Source organism: Bos indicus, chromosome 6, assembly GCF_029378745.1.
Source record: "Bos indicus isolate NIAB-ARS_2022 breed Sahiwal x Tharparkar chromosome 6, NIAB-ARS_B.indTharparkar_mat_pri_1.0, whole genome shotgun sequence".
Taxonomy (NCBI): Eukaryota; Metazoa; Chordata; class Mammalia; order Artiodactyla; family Bovidae; genus Bos; species Bos indicus.
This window is the reverse complement of record NC_091765.1, coordinates 66,854,215-66,875,759: the sequence shown is the minus strand read 5'-3', so window position 1 is coordinate 66,875,759 and position 21,545 is coordinate 66,854,215. Positions and strand designations below refer to the sequence as shown.

At 39.5% G+C, this 21,545-nt stretch overlaps 1 protein-coding gene across 7 annotated transcripts in view; it reads right to left on the bottom strand.

Moving 5' to 3' along the window:
- The window catches only part of ATP10D (ATPase phospholipid transporting 10D (putative)), a 145,802-nt gene that overhangs the window by 96,507 nt on the left and 27,750 nt on the right, over positions 1–21,545 (bottom strand). For 2 of the 7 annotated variants that reach the window (XM_070791386.1, XM_070791387.1), the window contains 2 exons: positions 13,580–13,906; positions 10,930–11,124 (listed from right to left, as the gene is read on the bottom strand). In XM_070791386.1, the coding sequence (XP_070647487.1) occupies positions 10,930–11,124; positions 13,580–13,899 (515 nt within the window). In that variant the 5' untranslated portion in view covers positions 13,900–13,906. Of the gene's footprint in view, positions 1–10,330; positions 10,449–10,929; positions 11,125–13,579; positions 13,907–19,976; positions 21,234–21,545 lie in introns of those variants that run through there. The other 5 variants (XM_070791388.1, XM_070791390.1, XM_070791392.1 and 2 more) reach the window with 5 other exon arrangements.

The following is a 21,545-nucleotide window of genomic DNA, read 5'->3' as shown; positions in this document are numbered from 1 at the left end:
GGTCTTTTCCAATGAGTCAGTTCTTTGCATCAGGTGGCCAAGTATTGGAGTTTCAGCTTTAGCATCAGGCCTTCCAATGAATATTCAGGACTGACTTCCTTTAGGATGGGCTGGTTCGATCTCCTTGCTGTCCAAGGGACTCTCAAGAGTCTTCTCCAACACCTCAGTTCAAAAGCATCAATTCTTTGGCTCTCAGCTTTCTTTATAGTCCAACTCTCACATCCATACATGTCTACTGGGAAAACCATAGCTTTGATAAGACGGACCTTTGGCAAAGTAGTCTCTGCTTTTTAATATGCTGTCTAGGTTGGTCATAGCTTTTCTTCCAAGACTGTCTTTTAATTTCATGGCTGCAGTCACCATCTGCAGTGATTTTGGAGCCCAATAAAGTCGGTCATGATTTCCACTGTTTCCCTATCTATTTGTCATGAAATGATGGGACCAGATGACATGATCTTAGTTTTCTGAATGTTGAGTTTTAAACCAATTTTTTCACTCTCCTATTTTACTTTCATCAAGAGGCTCTTAGTTCTTCTTTGCTTTTCTGCCATAAGGGTGGTGCCATCTGCATATCTGAGGTTACTGATATTTCTCCTGGCAATATTGATTTGTTTGTGCTTCATCTAGCCCTGCATTTCTCATGATGTACTCTGCATAAGACTTAAATAAGCAGGGTAACAATATACAGCCTTGACATACTCCTTTCCCAGTTTGGAACCAGTCTGTTGTTCCATTTCCAGTTCTAACTGTTGCTTTTTGACTTGCATACAGGTTTCACAGGAGGCAAGTCAGGTGGTCTAGTATTCCCATCTCTTCTAGAATTTTCCACAGTTTATTGTGATCCACACAGTCTAAGGTTTTGGCACAGTCAATAAAGCAGAAACAAGATGTTTTTCTGGATCTCTCTTGCTTTTTCAATGATCCAATGGATGTTGGCAATTTGATCTCTGGTTCCTCTGCCTTTTCTAAATCCAGCTTGAACATCTGGAAGTTCATGGTTCACGTACTATTGAAGCCTGGCTTGGAGAATTTTGAGCATTACTTTACTAGTGTGTGAGATGGTAGTTTGAGCATTCTTTGGCATTGCCTTTCTTTGGGATTGGAATGAAAGCTGACCTTTTCCAGTCCTGTGGCCACTTCTGAGTTTTCCAAATTTGCTGGCATACTGAGTGCAGCACTTTCACAGCGTCATCTTTTAGGATTTGAAATAGCTCAACTGGAATTCCATCACCTCACTAGCTTTGTTTGTAGTGATGCTTCCTAAGGCCCACTTGACTTGGCATTCCAGGATGTCTGGCTCTAGGTTGGTGATCACACCATTGTGATTACCTGGGTCGTGAAGATCTTTTTTGTGTAGTTCTTCTGTGTAATCTTGCCACCTCTTAATATCCTCTGCTTCTGTGAGGTCCATACTGTTTCTGTCCTTTATTGTGCCCATCTATGCATGAAATGTTCCCTTGGTATCTCTAATTTTCTTGAAGAGATCTCTAGACTTTCCCATTCTATTGTTTCCCTCTATTTCTTTGCACTGATTGCTGAGGAAAGCTACCCATTTTCTAGCCCCATTTTGTTCAAAGTTGCCCAGCTTTTATGTCAATATATAAGCACTGGGGAAATCTGGGAAGAATATATTCGATTATTAATAGTAATTCCACTGGTGGGAGTTGGCTGCAGTGAGATGAAAAGGTGGAAAATGTGGACTGCTACTTCCTACTTTAACAAATCTAAACAAAGAGTGGGATTATGAATGAATTTTTCTTTTTGACGTTCATTAGTCCTTCTCTGAAAAAAACACTAAAAACAATTTATATAATGAATATCACTGGCACAGAGCAGCTCAGATTTATTGGTTCAGTTCAGTTGCTCAGTCATGTCCGACTCTTCGTGACCCCATGAACAGCAGCACACCAGGCCTCCCTGTCTATTACCAATTCTCAGGGTTTACCCAAACCCATGTCCACTGAGTCGGTGATGCCATCCAGCCATCTCATCCTGTCGTCCCCTTCTCTCCCTGCCCTCAATCCTTCCCAGCATCAGGGTCTTTTCCAATGAGTCAGCTCTTCGCATCAGGTGGCCAAAGTATTGGTGTTTCAGCTTCAACATCAGTCCTTCCAATGAACACCCAAGCCTTATCTCCTTTAGGATGGACTGGTTGGATCTCCTTGCAGTCCAAGGGACTCTCAAGAGTCTTTTCCAACACCATAATTCAAAAGTATCAATTCTTTGGTGCTCAGCTTTCTTTATAGTCCAACTCTCACATCCATACATGACTACTGGAAAAACCATAGCCTTGACTAGACGGACCTCTATTGACAAAGTAATGTGTCTGCTTTTTAATATGCCGTCTAGGTGATTGACTTTATTTTGGGGGGTTCCAAAATCACTGCAGATGGTGACTGAAGCCATGAAATTAAAAGACACTTACTCTTTGGAAGGAAAGTTATGACCAACCTAGACAGATTTATTGGAGGCTTTATCAATTCATAAATCATTTAATTTTCAATCAATGTTATGTAGTTGGTACTATGAATGCACTATGCCCCACTCCCCACCTCTTACAAATGAGAAAAACTGGCTTAGGGAGGTTAAGGAACTAGTTCAAGGTCACACAGTTTCTAGTATTTCTGGGATTAAAACAAGGCAAGAACAAGAAGCTCCACCTCTCAAATACTGGACTTTACTCCCAGTTATAACAACTTACCAATGACCACCAAATAGAATACAGATTAACCATGTATTAGAAAGTGAATTTCAAGAACTACTTTAGAAAATGTCGCACATAAATAAGGTTAATACCTTAGAAGGCCACTAAAATTTAGTTTCAAGAATAATGAAATACCATGGATTTATGAGATAATGCTAAAATATTAACATCAGCTAGTATTTTTCAACTCCCAACATCCCAAATGGCTCAGTGGGTAAAGACACCGGCTGTAATGCAGGAGACACGGGAGATGCCGATTCGATTCCTGGGTTGGGAACATCTCTTGGAGAGGGAAATGGCAACCCACTCCAGTTTTCCTGCTAGAAAAATCTCATGGACAGAGGAGCCTGGAGGGCTGCAGTCCAAAGGGTCGCAAGAGTGAGACACAACTAAGACAAGGCAGGAGGAGAAGGGGACGACAGAGGATGAGACGGTTGGATGGCATCACCGACTCAATGGACCTGAGTTTGGGTAAACTCTGGGAGTTGGTGATGGACAGGGAGACCGGGTGTGCTGCAGTTCACAGGGTCACAAAGAGTCGGACACGACTGAGCGACTGAACTGAACTGACTGAACTGAAGCACACAAACCAAAACACCACCAACACGGTGATTTTTAAAGATCAGAAAACAATATAAGTTCTTGGATGGCAGGCACTTTGTTTTTTGTTTAAACCTCTAAATCTCTCAGTGCCAGCAACACAGTATGCGGCTAAATTTGTCAGATGATTAATAGTTTTATTTTCAGCACACTTCTAATATACTTGAAGCAAATCTTAAAACCTTAGCAAATGGCTGCCATTTTAAAGGCAATCTTAAGAATGCGAGGTTTTTGCTAATAGTTCATTCTAACTTAATTGAGGTGTAATAGGGTTTAAATGTTTACTTTCTGTTCCAGCATTTGTTATTTCCCAATGATACTTTCCCAAATAAAATTAAGCACCTTGTGAAAGACCACAGTCTTTCACAAATAAGAACCAAATTATCTGCATAAAAATGTTAATGCTTCTTGCAAAAGCTTGCAAAGTTTAATGATCCCATATCTTCAACTTACTTTTACTGAGAAATAATTAGTACTTTAAAGTAATTTCTTTGTATTTCACAGGAATTTAAGTTAGTACATTAACTTAAATGAATAACAATAAATAGACAATCTTTATTTCTCTATATTCTTATAATTTGTTCCAAGAACAGTGAGGGGTAGGCACTGGGATGTAAGCATTATTTCTTCTATAGCACCAAAAAATAGGCAAATTACATAGAATAACAGTTAATAAATAAAAAAGAATTAGCAGATTCCATTATGAAATGCAATCATAAAATGATTATCTCGGACTAGACTTTAAAACAACTGAAAAGAATATTGCCTCTCATCTTCAAGTTTATATGCAAATCATCTAAAACAGATCCAAAGGACACCTGAGAAAAAAATTATACCATGTCTCCCATTAGGAAATTGTAATAAAGGGGTTCCCAAGTAGTGCAGTGGTAAAGAATCTGCCTGCCAATGCAGAAGATGAGAGAGACGTGAGTTTGATCCCTATTTGGGAAGATCCCCTAGAGGAGGAAATGGCAACCCACTCTAGTATTCTTGCCTGGAAAATCCCCATGGACCGAGGGGTCTGGGGGGCTACAGTCCAGGAGGTCACAAAGAGTCGGACACAACCGAGTGACTGAGCACACTACTCAGCACTTAGAAAGGGGTAGGCGCTATGCTTACTGTTTGATACTGTTTTATTCATAATGAAAGAAACTGGAATTTAGCTAGTTTACATAATTTTTCCCAAGACTACACAGCTACTAAGTATGAGAACCAGAACTTTTAGAGCAACCCTAAAAAGCAAATATACAGCATCAACTCTAAACTCACACTAAAAATTAGAATTTATGTACAAGAATTTGTATTTAGAAATATATAAGAAATATTCTTTCCATTTGCTAAATTTGACACTGAGTAATTGTAAAATTGGTCAAAATATGGATTTTTTTCATCAGATAATCACTGTAAAATTCTACTTCCTATAGCTATGTTTTGAAGGCAGGGATTGTATCAACATTTCATCTCTCTGTCCCTGGCATATGAAAGCATTTAAACATCACTGAATGATTCATACCACTGTTTCAGTAAAGTGATCTATGAATTTTAAAACCATGGCCTTTTATTATTTTTTTTATTTTTCTATACAACACATCATTTTTTTTTCTGGTTCCCCTTAGACTATATAAGAAAAAACAGAATATTTTCTTATTTAAGTACAGTTCACAGCATCTTTGGGATTTCCCTGGTGGCTCAGATGGAAAAGAATCTGCCTGCAATGAGAGAGACCGGGATTCAATCCCTGGGTTGGGAAGACCCCCTGCAGAAGGGAATGGCAACCCACTCCAGTATTCTTGCCTGGAGAATTCCATGGACGGAGGAGCCTGGCAGGCTACACAGTCCATGGGGTCACAAAGAGTCAGACACGACTGAGCAACTAATACACACACATACATACACACACACACACACACACACACACACACACACACACAGAGCATACACAGCATCTCGCAAAAGAGGAAAAAAAGTTACTTTGCTTCAATAAGTCTTTAAAACAAATTTTGGGAAAGCCACTGAAGAATTCTGATAACAAAAAAACTCAGATTTCTACATATATCAGCTTAAGTATCACTTCTTCAGAGAAGCCTTCCCTAATCATTTGCTCATATAAAATGAAAGACAGCTCTATTATCAGGACAAGGCTTTGAGTTATTTTTCTACCAAAACAAAAAAAATGTCATCTGGTTGAACTCTTAGTCAAGTGAGCCTTAAATTTGTTCAGAATATACTTCTGTTTATTATAAAACTAGACATTTAAACCGAGATATCTTTTATTCTGACTTGCAAACTAAAATATAACAGGTTATTTTATAAGTTTGCAGATTAGGAATTACTGTCTTATGAAAGTTGGCTCTGTATCAGAGCACTGAAGTCAACCCAAGAAATATGCCACATGCTTTGGGATCTCAGAAGAGTAGCACTTGTCAAACACAGCCTGTGAAGTTTCTCCAAAGGCTGAAATAGGTGCCTTTGAACTCAAAGCTCAGTCTTTTACCTTGTCACATATTCTCCCTTGAGAATGTAAGTCAAACTCCTAACTTCAGAATCACCTCTAAATGGGCTGATGACTTTGAAATTTCTCTCTGCAGCCTTTCCTTCCCTCCAGAAATTGTCATATGTTCCTATTTGCCCACTGGACATTCCTCTGGGATGCCTGTCTTGCTATCATTTCTAGTTCATTCTACCTTAGATGAACTTCAGTTCAGTTGCTCAGTGTCCGACTCTTTGCAACCCCATGAATCGCAGCACGCCAGGCCTCTCCGTCCATCACCAACTCCCGGAGTTCACTCAGACTCACATCCATCGATTCAGTGATGCCATCCAGCCATCTCATCCTCTGTCGCCCCCTTCTCCTCCTGCCCCCAATCCCTCCCAGCATCAGAGTCTTTTCCAATGAGTCAACTCTTTGCATGAGGTGGCCAAAGTACTGGAGTTTCAGCTTCAGCATCATTCCTTACAAAGAAATCCCAGGGCTGATCTCCTTCAGAATGGACTGGTTGGATCTCCTTGCAGTCCAAAGGACTCTCAAGAATCTTCTCCAACACCACAATTCAAAAGCATCAATTCTTCGGCGCTCAGCCTTCTTCACAGTCCAACTCTCACATCCATACATGACCACAAGGAAAAACCATAGCCTTGACTAGATGGACCTTTGTTGGCAAAGTAATGTCTCTGCTTTTCAATATGCTCTCTAGGTTGGTCATAACTTTCCTTCCAAGGAGTAAGCGTCTTTTAATTTCATGGCTGCAGTCACCATCTGCAGTGATTTTGGAGCCCCCAAAAATAAAGTCTGACACTGTTTCCACTGTTTCCCCATCTATTTCCCATGAAGTGATGGGACCAGATGCCATGATCTTCATTTTTTGAATGTTGAGTTTTAAGCCAACTTTTTCACTCTCCTCTTTCACCTTCATCAAGAGGCTTTTTAGTTCCTTTTCACTTTCTGCCATAACACTCCCTATTTCTATCAATGGTATTTTTACCCTACAAATCTGGAAAAAAAAAAATCACAAAAGTTCACCAAATTCCACTGGGCCCTTCTACACAGTATCTATTCTATGAATCCCTTCCTGCACTTAGCACATACTCCTTTTAGTGCCCTGGATTAATTAGCAGAAGCAGATCCATAAAGAAGCCATTCTTATGACCCGAATTGACCAATATTCCTTAAAGCACAACTTTTACTATGTTGTTTCTTGGCTCAAAACATGGATCCTGTACAACTCAAGGAAAATATCTGTGATGGTTAATTTTATGACTCAACTTCACTGGTTGAAAGGATGCCCAACTACCTGGTTAAATATTATTTCTAGGTGTCTCTGGGGGTGTTTCTGGAAGAGATGAACATTTGAATTGCTGAACTGAGTAAAGCAGTTAGCCCTTCCCAGTATAGGTGGGCATCATCCAATTTGTTGAGGGCTTGAATAGAACAAAAAGGCGAAGGAATTCACTCTCTACCTGACTGATCCGGTACACTGATCTTCCCTGGACATTCCTGGTTCTCAGGCCTACAGACATGGATTGGAATCTACACCATCACTCTCTGGCCTTCAAACTACATGACAGACAATTCTCTGGCAGGCTACAATCCATGGGGTCGCAAAGGGACTTCTTAGCCTCCATATCCCATGAGCCAATTCCTTGTAATAAATCTTATTCCTATTGATTGTATTTCTCTGGAGAGCTTTTATTCAGTGTGTAAGCAGTAGCCTGGGCATGACATCCTGCCACAGCAGGCCTCAAACTCCCCTTTTATTTCTTATTGTTGTTGTTTAGTCGCTAAGTCGTGCCTGACTCTTTGCAACCCAAGAACTGTGGCCTGCCAGGCTTCTCTGTCCATAGGTTTTCCCAGGCAAGAATACTGGAATGGGTTGCCATTTCCTTCTCTGGGGCATCTTCCTGACCCAAGGATTGAACCCCCATCTCCTGCACTGGCAGGTGAATTCTTTACCACCGAGTCACCAGGGGATCCCCTTATTTCTAATTACAGCCCTTTTACTGGGCCACTACCCTCAGGCCAAATTAACCTACTCATTATCGTCAGAGTACTCCATAAACCTTCCAAACTCTGAAATGAAAAAAAGTGACACCAAAACCCTATTTGTAAAGCAGTAAACACAATGACAATTTCATAAATCTATCCTTAATGATAACTTTTTAAGAAGTAGATACATTTCTCATGAAAAAGAACTTCAGAGAATTAACCTTATAAACTTTGTAATTGGCATTCACAAAAGCCACATGAATAAGGACTTAAAAATATTGCTCCTTGAAAAGGGAACCCACCTACACTGTTGGTGGGAATGTAAATTAATGCAACCAGTATGGAGGTTCCTTAAAAACTAAAAATAGAGCTACCATATGATCCAGCAATCCCACTCTTAGGCATATATCCACAGAAAATAGTAATCTGAAAAGATACAATGCATCCCAATGTTCATAGCAACACTCTTTACAACAGCCAAGACATGGAAGCAACCTAAGCGTCTACTGACAAATGAATGGATAAAGAAGGTAAAATATGTATATTCACACACACATATACACACAATGGAATACTACTCAGTCACAAAAAAGAGTGAAATACCATGTAATGCCATTTACAGCAACATGGATGTAGGTCGAAATCATACTAAGTGAAGTAAGAAAGAAAAAGATATATCACTTATATATGGAATCTGAAATATAACACAAATGAATTTATCTCACAGATACAGAGAACAAACTTGTGGTTGTCAAAGGGGAGGAGGGTGGGAGAAAGAAGGATTCAGAGTTTGAGATTAGCTGATACAAACTATTATTTATAGAATGGATAAATAACAAGGTCCCACTGTATAGCACGGGGAACTATATTTGATATTATATAATAAATCACTTACCAACTGAACTGCAAGGGAAGCACTATAATAAACCACAATGGAAAAGAATATGAAAAACAATGTCTATACACGTATAACTAAATCTGCTGTGCAGATTCACAGTGTATGTATATACACAGTCAATATACATAGACTATACATATTGACTATGCCAAAGCCTTTGACTGTGTGGATCACAATAAACTGTGGAAAATTCTGAAAGAGATGGGAATACGAGACCACCTGACCTGCCTCTTGAGAAACCTATATGCAGGTCAGGAAGCAACAGTTAGAACTGGACATGGAACAACAGACTGGTTCCAAATAGGAAAAGGAGTACATCAAGGCTGTATATTGTCACCCTGCTTATTTAACTTATATGCAGAGTACACCATGAGAAACACTGGGCTGGAAGAAGCACAAGCTGGAATCAAGATTGCCTGGAGAAATATCAATCACCTCAGATATGCAGATGACACCACCCTTATGGGAAAAAGTGAAGAGGAACTCAAAAGCCTCGTGATGAAAGTGGAAGAGGAGAGTGAAAAAGTTGGCTTAAAGCTCAACATTCAGAAAACAAAGATCATGGCATCTGGTCCCATCACTTCATGGGAAATAGATGGGGAAACAGTGGAAACAGTGTCAGACTTTATTTTTGGGGGCTCCAAAATCACTGCAGATGGTGACTGCAGCCATGAAATTAAAAGACGCTTACTCCTTGGAAGGAAAGTTATGACCAACCTAGAGAGCATATTGAAAAGCAGAGACATTACTTTGCCAACAAAGGTCCATCTAGTCAAGGCTATGGTTTTTCCTTGTGGTCATGTATGGATGTGAGAGTTGGACTGTGAAGAAGGCTGAGCGCTGAAGAATTGATGCTTTTGAACTGTGGTGTTGGAGAAGATTCTTGAGAGTCCCTTGGACTGCAAGGAGATCCAACCAGTCCATTCTGAAGATCAGCCCCGGGTGTTCTTTGGAAGGAATGATGCTAAAGCTGAAACTCCAGTACTTTGGCCACCTCATGCAAAGAGTTGACTCATTGGAAAAGACTCTGATGCTGGGAGGGATTGGGGGCAGGGAAAAGGGGATGACAAGGATGAGATGGCTGGATAGCATCACCAACTCGATGGACGTGAGTCTGAGTGAACTCCGGGAGGTGGTGATGGACAGGGAGGCCTGGCGTGCTGTGATTCATGGGGTCGCAAAGAGTCGGACACAATTGAGTGACTGAACTAAACTGATACTTTAATAAATTAAAAAATATATTCTCCTCTTGATATATTAGTTCCATTCCTAATTATAATGGGGAAATAATCATAGATCTTCAATACTTCTGTGTAAGAATACTCACTGATATATTTTTAAATTATATAAATATGGGAAATGTTTAAATTATCTTAGAGTCTTATTACAATGTAGCTATTAAAAGTGCTTTCTTGATGGATAAAGACAAGGGAAATATTCATGATGTAAATTAGGCTAAAATAATAGAATAAAAACAATATATGTAGTACAATCCCAATTTTGTAAACTGTCCTACATTTTCCTACCACACACAATACGTATGACTTCAAGGAACACATCACAGCCTTATAAATAGTTGTCTCTGGACACTAGCATTGAAATTTGTAAATGTAGTCATTAATATACAGCACAGTTAAACACTCACCTTAATGGACTTCACTCTTGGCTACACAGGCTATTTCATAAATACTTGAAATAGAAGTCTCCAACAGAGCAAGTATGCTCCTTATAAGTCCTCCTATTATGAATGCCCTCAGTTGCTGCTGCAACAGGAAATGTTTTATAGGCTTCTTGCTTGTTTACAAAAAAGAATGCACTTCTCTGTATCTCACAATTCCTTTCCTCCACAAGAAACTCACCTTCTCTCATATCCCATCTTGTTTTTCATATTCATTCATACATTTCATATCCCAACCTCTTAATCCCAAATTGTAAATATCTAGGGTTAAAAGCTATCTGCTTGCTTTCCTTCTTATGGTTTGAAGTTTAATTCTTTCAGCTCTACTTACACCTAAATTATAGAAGCTTTTACTTTATCAACATCTGGTTGACAATGGTTTAATGTGTTTATTGTTTTCCTATGATCCTGATGTAAATGCACTCTAGGATTTTAATAAATATTAGTTCAAAACACCATCCCACCCCCAAAAGTGTCCTAGTCACATCTAAGGAGTGGAGAGTAACATTCTGCATGTTTCTAAATGATGCATGTATATTCCCCAGCATAGCTCCTGTTACACTTACCTACTATAAACTTTAGTTACTAGGTTGTTGATCTGTTTGTCAATTTTGTATTTTCGGTAATCTTCCAAGCCATCTTTAATTGCAATAATTGTAAGGACAACCACCAGAGGCAGCATAGTAATTTCCTTTTGGAAGGCTTCTACCAAAGGCACCCAGTTCAGAACAACTAGAAACAGGAAATATAAATTGGCGACTCTGAAACCCAAACACACACAAGGAGGTGTTAACAAAGCAAGCGAAGCCTGGAACAAACGAGGCAAAAGACCTGGTGGCCTTTTTCCACAAGTTCCTATCAGTTGATTTTGGATGCTACACAACAGAACTAGTGATATCTAACAAATCTGAATTAACGATGTATTATCCCTGCAGACATCTGGTTGGACGTACTCTAATAAATGTGAGGTATCATTTATTAAATATATTATAGTCAATATTGCAGTGTGACCATTGTGAGTTGTGTAACATAATAAAGCACAATAGGAGGTACTACTTTCTTTTAAAAAGTTCAAAAACCTTAAGAGGAAATTCAAAGTTAATGCATTGCAAAAACAAAAAATTAACTCAAACTTTCCGAAGTTAACTTGATTGTCCAATCATTAGGTTCAAACAAGGTTCAAAATAATTAGAAAACCCTGAGGGTTTATATTCCCCTGAGATCAACACTTCCATTTCTGCTTTCACATTACTGAGAACTATTTTTTAAGGAACTACGTCCCTTTTATATAATCAAATATTTCCCACTGGACTCTAAGGCAAATGCAAGCAGTCTCTTTCCTTAAAAGAAAGAAACTAAATCTCAGTTTTGCACGGTCCCTTGAATTTTTATCACATTTTCTTCCCACAGCCAAACTTCTCAAAATAATCTACACATATTCCTCATTTCTCACCTCCAATTCCTCTTATGCTGAAATTTTTGGCTACTTGCAACCCTTTTTGCTTCTTCTGTGGCTTCAATGATTTGCATATACAGTTCCGTTCAGTCGCTCAGTCATGTCCGACTCTTTGCGACCCCATGGACTGCAGCACACCAGGTTAACTGCATCTCTATCTATAGGGCTGGGCCCTGAACTCTATTCAGGTTCCAGGTTCTAATTCTATCATGGGCACAACTGCAAACCCCATACAAGATAGAAACATCCATAGTAGTTAAAACCATTAATTCGACAAATTCACATCTGTTCTTTAACCATATTCACTGTTTCATAACTACATGGAATATACAGAGATTAAAAAATGAGAATGAATATATATGAAATGAATAATACTGGAAAAAATAACCACAAATGCTGAGAATCTCTATACTCACATTAGCATCTCAAACTCAACATTTACAAAAACAACATAAACATAACCTTTGAGCCAACCTTGTTTTTATTCCTGTCTTTCTTTTTTCTGTTAATAATCCTGGTCATCATAACTCAATTTGCTCACATCATCTTTTCACTCCTTTCACTTAATTCCTTAGTATTCCATAGTATCTGTAATAGACTGTCCTCTTTCTCATCCCCACTTTGTTCTAAGTCAGGTCTCTATTACGGCTTGCCAAGATATATGCAGCATCTTCCTAAATGTTCTGTCCTGCTTTCAATTAGCCTCTAACAGTATCAGTCACAGAGGACTACTTCCCAGGCCTCCAGCAAATCTTCTATGCCACTGCCATTCTGCTTTTCTTTGTATTCCTTCCTCCATCTGAAATGTGCTTTACAGACATCTCTGCCTTGAAAATCTCAACCTTCATAATTAACTTCACATACCACTTTCTTTCTACTGCTCTGGCTAACAGTAGTATTTCTCTTTTTGAGGCTTCCATCCTAGTTGGCAGCACCTTACAGCGCGCATCACATCCACCATGTCTTTTCATTGTATGCACATCTTGCTGCCCTTGCTAAACATAAGGCTCCATAAGGAAAGAAGCTTCATGTAACCTTGCATTTCCTTCAATACTTAACCTGATGAAAGGGCTTCAGCAAATACATATTACACTGAATTATATCTGCTTTACCTAATCTTACAGGTTACATTTGTATTTAATTCAGAGCTCTATTTCCTCCTTTTATGAGGAATAAAAAGCTAGGAGCTAGTGGCTAAGACTCCCTGCTCCCAATGCAAGGTGCTCGGGTTCAATCCCTGGTCAGGGAACAAGATCCCAAATGCTGCAACTAAAGATTCCTTATGCCACAATGAAGATTTAAGGTCCCATGTACTGTAACTAAGACCCAGAGCAGCCAAAGAAGTAAATAAATAAATATTTTTTAAAAAAGAAGAAAAGGCTATAAGTCAAATTTAAACACAGAATTAACATTCTTTTAATGGACAGAACACAAAAGCAGGAGTGAATAGACTGAAGGTCATAGCCCCTCATTCACCTCTGGCAGGACACTGGTTAAACTACAGGGCCAAACTTAGTTTCCTTATCTGTAATATGAAGATAACAATATCTTTTCGTGTCACGAGAAAGCATTTTATTAGTCCTAAAGTGTTATATGAATGTAAGGACTCATCATTCCACAATGGACCCTACCAGAATTGTCAAAGATAATGTCGCAAGTGTTAGGCTTAGGTAACAGACATTATGAAAATGAAAAATCTTATATATCAATCAGAATGACAAAGAACATTTTAAGTTTTTTCCCCGCAAAAATAAAAGTACCTGTGAAATTGTTCAAACAAATTTCTTGGCACAAAATTCAACAGCGTGTACTTTGTTGTCCGTATTCTGTTATTCACGTAGGTTCCAGAGAACTTTTCATACTCCTCCTTGAAGAGCTGGAGGTGGGGAACGACAACCCGATGCTTTCCTGCCAGTCTGGGGGTCTGGGAGGACTTGCCCCCGCAGGCAAGCAGAGAGGAATAGCTGTATGGTCTCTCGTCATCGTCTGTGTTCGTACGGCCAATCGGCCGCTGCCAGTGATACCTGGCCCATTGAAGAAGCTCGGTCATGTCCAAAATGCGGTGAGACCCAGGTTGCATAGGTGATCTGGCAAAACAAAGAAAAGTCCATTAAAACAATTCTCATAAACTTCTGGAAAGTCTTAAAGAACAGTAATGTTAGTAAGATTAAATTTTTTCTATACTAAACAAATGACTCAACAGTTTACTGGAGAGGGTTGCCATTTCCTCCTCCAAGGGATCTTTCCAACCCAGGGATCAAACCCACGTCTCCTACATTGTAGGTGGATGCTTTACTTCTGAGCCACCTGAGAAGTCTTATTTAGTCTAGAAGGTAGCAATATGAGAGTAAAACAAGTCACTAAAACTCCATTTTAACCAAATCTTAACGAAATAGAGCATACACCTTCTGCCTTGTGGGCTGATCACCTAACCAACAAGAGATAGCACCCAAAAGGCCACTCCACAAGTTGAGGCAAGAAGTTTGTGCTTCATGTGTACAAGTCTCAATTTATCTAATCAATTTTCTCATCCTTGAAATGAGATTGTCACACATGTCAGGAGACTGTTGGGAGGATTAAGGGAATAACATATAAATCACCTAGCATGAAGCAATCAGTAAAGCCTGTGAAGATTACAAAAATAGCCACAAATGCTTTCCATCCCTGTAGTCACATCCCTTTACCCATGAAGTGGTGAAGTCTTTCTCTACCTGCTGAATCTAGGCTTGGTCTCGTGATTTGCTTTGACTAATGAATCACTAGTAAACCTGACACAAGCAGAGGCTTGCAAAGTGCCTGCTCATGGGACTCCCTTAACAACTCCTTTCCCACTGCTCTTGGGAACCCTGCGGCCACTACCACGTATCTAGCCCAGGCTGGTAGTACTCATGATGAGTACTCATGACCCACTTAGCAACTATTGCTCCTATCAACATAGGAGTGAGGCCACCGAGTGCCAGCAGACTGACAACACCTGAGTGTACCCAGATGATACAATCTAGAGCAGAGACAAGCTGTCCCAACTGAACTCAACTCCCACCGTCAACCCACCACACTGTGAGTCAATAAAAGTTATACCACCAAGTTTTGGGGTGGTTTGATAGAAAACAAAATCTCTTACATCCCTTCCCTTATTTTCTCTATTTTCGAGTGTGTATTTTCCAGGAAATTCAGCCCTTCCTAGAACATGAGCTCATTAATTTAAGAAAAAAAAAATCTAATGTTCATTAAGAGCACACTCTATTCCAAGCACTTTGCAAAAGTATTTAAGGAGATCCAACCAGTCAATCCTAAAGGAAATCAGTCCTGAATGTCCACTGGAAGGACTCATGCTGAACCTGAAACTTCAATACTTTGGCCACCTGATGTGAAGAACTGACTCACTGGACTCGTCAGGGTCACTGGAAAAGACCCTGATGCTGGGAAAGATTGAAGGCAGGAGGAGAAGGGGATGTCACAAGATGAGATGGTTGGATGGCATCAGCAACATGAATTTGAGCAAGCTCCAGGAGCTGGTAATAGACAGGAAAGCCTAGCGTGCTACAGTCCATGGGGTTGCAAAGAGTCAGACACGACTGAGTGACTGAACTAAACTGATCTTATTTAGTATTTACCTTAATCTTATGACAGTCATTATTTTACTTGACAAAAGAGGAAATAGGTTTAGGGAAGTTAAGTGACTTGCTGAAATTTACGTGGTTAGCATGTAGATAAGGTTGATTCAAATCAAATCTTTCCAAGTCAGTCTGTTTTTAACTATTAATGTGCTTCATTTAACTTCACATCCAGAGTAGCTGGTACTTAGTAGATGGCCAGTAAAAGTTCACTGAGTAGGCGAGGAGAGTGGAGGGCAAGGTCAGGAAGCCTTGATGTCTATTCCTGCATTATCAATGTCATTGCATTTACTTGATCATTTTAGGGTGGAGTTCACTTCTGGAGATTTTTAGTAAATCTGTGGGTATGTCACAGATACCCACAAATCTGTGGGTACCAATCTGTATTGGTAATAAAACTCCCCTGATGAATCAGATTCAGGTGGTCCATGACTGCATCTGCAGAAAAACTAGGTTATGTGGTGGAAAGTACATGAGGTTAGAAATATAGAGACCTGGAGCCTCATCTCCAGAATCTCAGGGTTTAGGTGAGGCAATATGTATGTAAATATATAAATGCAATCCCAAGTGCAAAAGAGTCTTCAAGGTAATAAAATAGTTTGGGTAAATTCTTTAAGCTTTCTTCCTTTCTAAGCTTCATTTTAAGTTTATAACATGTCTATTATTTTCTCTAAAGTATTATAACTAATCAGATATAGAAATTATCCCCCTAAGGATATTAAAATTATATCCAGCTTTCATGGATCTGAAATCATAAATCAATACGTAGCAGCAGTGGAAGATTTGGTCCTATTCTAGTAATTCTAGTGAATCAATATTTGTAATAATCCATTCAGCTAACACACTTATTTACTCTATATTGGTCCTTAAGCAATCCAAGAGATTACAGTTACACAGCCTCACCATCACTGTACTTATAGAAAGTAAGTTGAATTACAAATAATCTCACAAAAATTTATCAGATCTTTAAAACTTAAAACAATAAAAACAAGTAAGAGGCAGAAAATCCCCTTTAATGGGAAGAACACAATAGCCTCCAAATGTGTGTATTTGTGCCTGGATATTGGACCCATAATACACAGCATCTACTATCAGTGAGAGAAAATGGCCAAAAAAGTCAGTTTCATCAGCTGTATACTAGGAATAGAAACAAGACAAAAAAAGTTCCATCCCATCGGTTTGCTGTCCTTTGGAGTTTGCTCTCTCAAATATCTGTCCATAGAGAGCTAAAACAAAGTACACTGACTGGTCAAACTAGTCCTCTTTTAATATCATGTTTTAACAATCTATCTCTCAAGTAATTTGAAAAGCCTATTTTTCACTTCAGTACAGGCGATGCATCAACAACATGGGGGCTTGGGTGCCCACCCTCCTCATTGTAGAAAATCCACATATAAGTTGTACGTGGCCTTGCATTTCCAGTTTCCAGGCATCCACAGACTCAACCAACCAGGATTTGGTAATACTGTAAACATTTACTACTGAAAAATATCCTAGTTTAAGTGGATCCCTGCAGTTCCAACCTGCATTGTTCAAGAGTCAACTGTATATAAATTAGCTTCTTAACCTATATGTAATAATGAGAGCTGCTGCTGCTGCTGCTAAGTCGCTTCCGTCGTGTCCGACTCTGTGCGACCCCGTAGACGGCAGCCCACCAGGCTCCCCCGTCCCTGGGATTCTCCAGGCAAGAACACTGGAGTGGGTTGCCATTTCCTTCTCCAATGCATGAAAGTGAAAAGTGAAAGTGAAGTTGATCAGTCATGTCCGACTCTTAGCGACCCCATGGACTGCAGCCCACCAGGCTTCTCCATCCATGGGATTTTCCAGGCAAGAGTACCGGATGGGGTGCCATTGCCTTCTCCGAGTAATGAGAGCTAAGAGAGCTTAAAGTAGTTCATAAGATATCCAGAAATCTTCCCAGAATAAGGATGTAAGATAGTGCTTTATCGATGAATCAGTAGATAATGTAAAATATTTAATATAAGCACTAAACACTTTTCATGTATTTCATCCCATCAGGGGGCCATTATGACAAAACTTAATTTTTAGCAGGCTGAAACTAATACAACTTTATATTACTTCTGAAAACCTTAAGAGTTTGCATTTACAGTCAAACTCTTAAGACACAGGAGTGTGCATCCCGCTGGGCCCCTCAATCTCATACAACAATCTAGATTCTACTTAGATTATTAAATTTCACAATAGAGTTTCTTGAGAATGTAAACTTAGAAATGATGAAGCAAATACAACACGTGGAGAGTGTTAACTTCAGGTCACCTTTCCCCATTCACTCAGTTCCAAAGAGGCAATTCTACAAATGGAAAATGTTTCATTGTCAAAGTATCCCCAGGTCCACCTTCCTCTGAGCCTCTCCAGTGCCCTTAAACTTGCATTAGGTGTTCTTTTTACTCATACTGTCTTCCCCCTTTCTCCTTTTCATCCTCTAGGAATTTCTGTAAACACAGAACTGGGACTGGCTCAGTGTCCTCCTTAGCATCCTCTCTTAGTCATGGAGTCTCTGTCCTACTCTCTAAGGCTATGTGACTTACCATCTTGTAATGACCCTCCTTCCCTTCGTCATGGCCACTCTTTGCCTGAAAAGTAATGACTGGATTAAAGGACTGATCTCCAGTGTTCTTGCCTGGAGAATCCCAAGGACAGAGGAGCCTGGTGGGCTACAGTCCATGGAGTCACAAGTGTGGATGTAATTAACATGTGGTGAAAATCCTTTCAAATTTCCAGTTTAGAATTTATACCATCTTAGATTCCAGGAGAATGACCAAGGAATCTACTTAGTCATTCTAGGTCAGTGCTTTCAAAATCTAACTGCTAGGACAGTGGGAAATACATTCTCTTATGCAACACACACACGTATACAGCTGAAACAATAGTACCACAAAGCAATTCTTGCCCTTCCTACTTGCCATGCAAGCATCTTCTATCCTACTTTGCTCTCTTTCTCAATCTCTCTCATTTTAATACTGGTCAAGCTGGCACCAAATTGGTTTCAAGGTCCACTAATATACTGATCTCAAGTGTTCTTGCCTGGAGAATCCCAGGGACAGGGGAGCCTGGTGGGCTGCTGTCTATGGGGTCGCATAGAATCGGACACGACGGAAGTGACTTAGCAGCAGCAGCAATATGCTGCTCTATACACTTTGGAAAGACACCAGTTGCACACGGCTCCTCATGGGTTCAAAGCATACGAATAGACAGATCCACTTTTAGCTCCTGATGGTAGAAGGCAACCAAAACACAGTAGTTGGACTAAAGGCCCAGGAGAGGGCAATACCTTCCCCAGTGCAAGAAGCCAGAAGTAGCTTTTTCATCTTTCTCCATTACCTCAGCAAAGTTAAAAGCATACAAATATTTAGAAAAGGCTTCATTATTACTTTCACATAAATGTTCACGAAATTTTTCCTTTAAGATATGAAGGGACAGCAAATCACAGTAAATCACAGCACGAATCTTGACATTTTAAAGTTTAGACTTTAGATAGATTATTTAATCTAGAAGTCACAAGCCAGAAGCCCTTAAGCAAATTTCTACCTAATGATGTATTCTGTATCACGGTGTTGGCAAACACATTGTTTTACACTTTTTGAATATAGGACTAAAATTTTAAAATAGAGAAATTCACATAAAATGCTGATAACTGACTTCTTTTAAAATGAAAAAAGTACAGAACACTGGGCATATATTTTCACATGGTAGCAAACATCGAAGTTTTTTACCATAGCTCCTCATCCTAACCCTGCTTTTTCTGGTTCACCAATTTTAATTGAGTGAATGAACACTCTGATCATCACTTTTTGACAAATCAAATTTCTCCTCTATAGGCCCAGGTTTGAATGTCAGTTGCGTCACTAACAGCTATGTGGCCCACATAGTTAACCTATTAGCCTCACCTGGCTAAGGAACACAAGGCGGCACCATGAAGTGTCATGGGGCACACAGTAGATTAACAACATTCATTCTTTTCCCCACTCTTCTCCTTGGCTGTTTCTCAACATAAGTCAAGGTTGCAAACCCTGTAAATTGGGCTGAAGTCCAAACTTTCAACATACTGCTTGCACATTAAGGTTGTCCAAGTCTAAGTAAATGCTCTGTTCAATATATCTAATGATACTTGCAAAGTAAGCAACATTCAGTCGGATACAAATAGAGATCCAATCACAAAAGACAGGCAAGACATATCATCTGATCTCATCCTCAACCATTAACTCTACAATTCAATGTTTGTAAACAAACTGTATTCCACTCCTGCGGTGTTTTCCAAGCTCCCCCAACAAGAATTCCCTGGGGGGCCCTGTTAATCAGCATTCCCTAGGCCCCTCCCCTGGAGATTCTGATTCAGAGGCTATCGAATGGGGCCCACAAATGTGGAATTTAATAAGTACCCAGGTGACTTATCAAGGAGGTTGCCAAGTATAACCTACACCCTGCACCTCTGCAAATCTGCCCTCTCTTTGTGGCAGGCTGATCAATCATATACGAACTCACCACATGAGCCTCTCTTCACCCGCTAGACTTTTGGCTTTACCTTTGAGAGGGAGAGATGGAGAAGGATCCACACAGGAGATACGGTACATTGATTCCTTCTCTGCTCTCATTACAAACTTGAGCATGACTCAGGCACTGCAGTCTCTACAGTGGGCTGCAGGTAGCTTCATTTTTCAGAGTCAGGGAACATAGCTAAGTCCTTTCCAGACTCCACAGAGTCTAACTAATGCTTGCTCAAAGTGAGATGATCAACAAATGGCTGATCACTGAAGTTTACAGAAAAGTAATAGAAGGGAAACAGAAACAAAAACACACTGTTTCCTCTTTCATGGCTCAGCCTGGCCTGCCTTCCACAAAAGGAAAAGATGAAAGTTTAAGGCAACAGAAGTAATTCACTCTCAGCTTTGACTGCACCATTCTGTCTTTATTAGTAGAAGGAGTCTGCTTCTCCAAGTCTGAAGGACTTTTTTAGGAAATCATTCTGTCCTAGATTTGTAAGATCAATAAGTGTATAATCGTGATCAAGAGCATAGACTCAGGAGCCAGACACCGACATCAATTCCTGGCACCTCCACTTGCCACCTAACCTCAGTTTAAGACTTGTTGTGAGGATTCAGTGAGTTAATATATGTAAAGCTCTTAGGGCAGTGTGGGAAGCATGCAAGTGTTAAGTAAAATTAACAACTGTAGTGATAATCCGGGAAATGTTCTCTCAACCATAGTATTTTTTCACAAGTGTTGACAATGTTATATATAGTATTGATACTAACGACGATACCAAATTACTCATTGATGTTTCATTTCTTAAAGCGCATGTAACTCACACTCAACCACCTGGTCACACAGCTTTAGCAACTTAGTTCTTTCACTGAGCTGGAGAGTCTGCCAGGCAACCAAGTAGCTGAGCAGAGCAACACGCTCTCAACTATCCCCAAAGGATAAAGAGAGCACTCTGACAGACAGAAGCTCTAACGAGCAACTGCATGTGAAGCATTTTCAGAATTTTTCAAGAACAGCATTCATAATTCAAAGACTTCCCACTCCATGAAGAGTTGATTTGTCATGGTTTTCCACTAGTAAACCAAAAGGCTCCATGCTTTATTTGACCTCATCCTCTGCCACTAACCCTTGAAAATTAACACAATTTTTTAAACATACCAAGAACTAGGTGCCTAAAGGTCATTCATCATCACTTGGAATAAGAAAGAACGTTTTAGATTCTGATACATCACTCCTGAATGACCTTCTGTCCTTAAAAGATAGATTATTTCATTAAAAAAGAAAAAAAAAAACTATAGTTTACATAGGTTTTATTAAAATCTACATTTCTAATTTCATTTTTAGTTTAAGAGCAAACTACTACTATATGAAAATTAGTAGTAGTTTGTTGTAAAATGGATTACAACAAATTTGCTGATGGTTAGTGATGGAAAAATAGCACTCAAAGTTAAACTATATGGAGGTGGGATGGGGTGGGAGGTAGGTTCAAGAGGGAGGGGACATACATAAACCTACGGCTGATTGATGTTGATATATGGCAGAAACAAACAATATTGTAAAGCAATTATCCTCCAATTAAAAACAAATATAATTTTTTAAAAAAGATTAA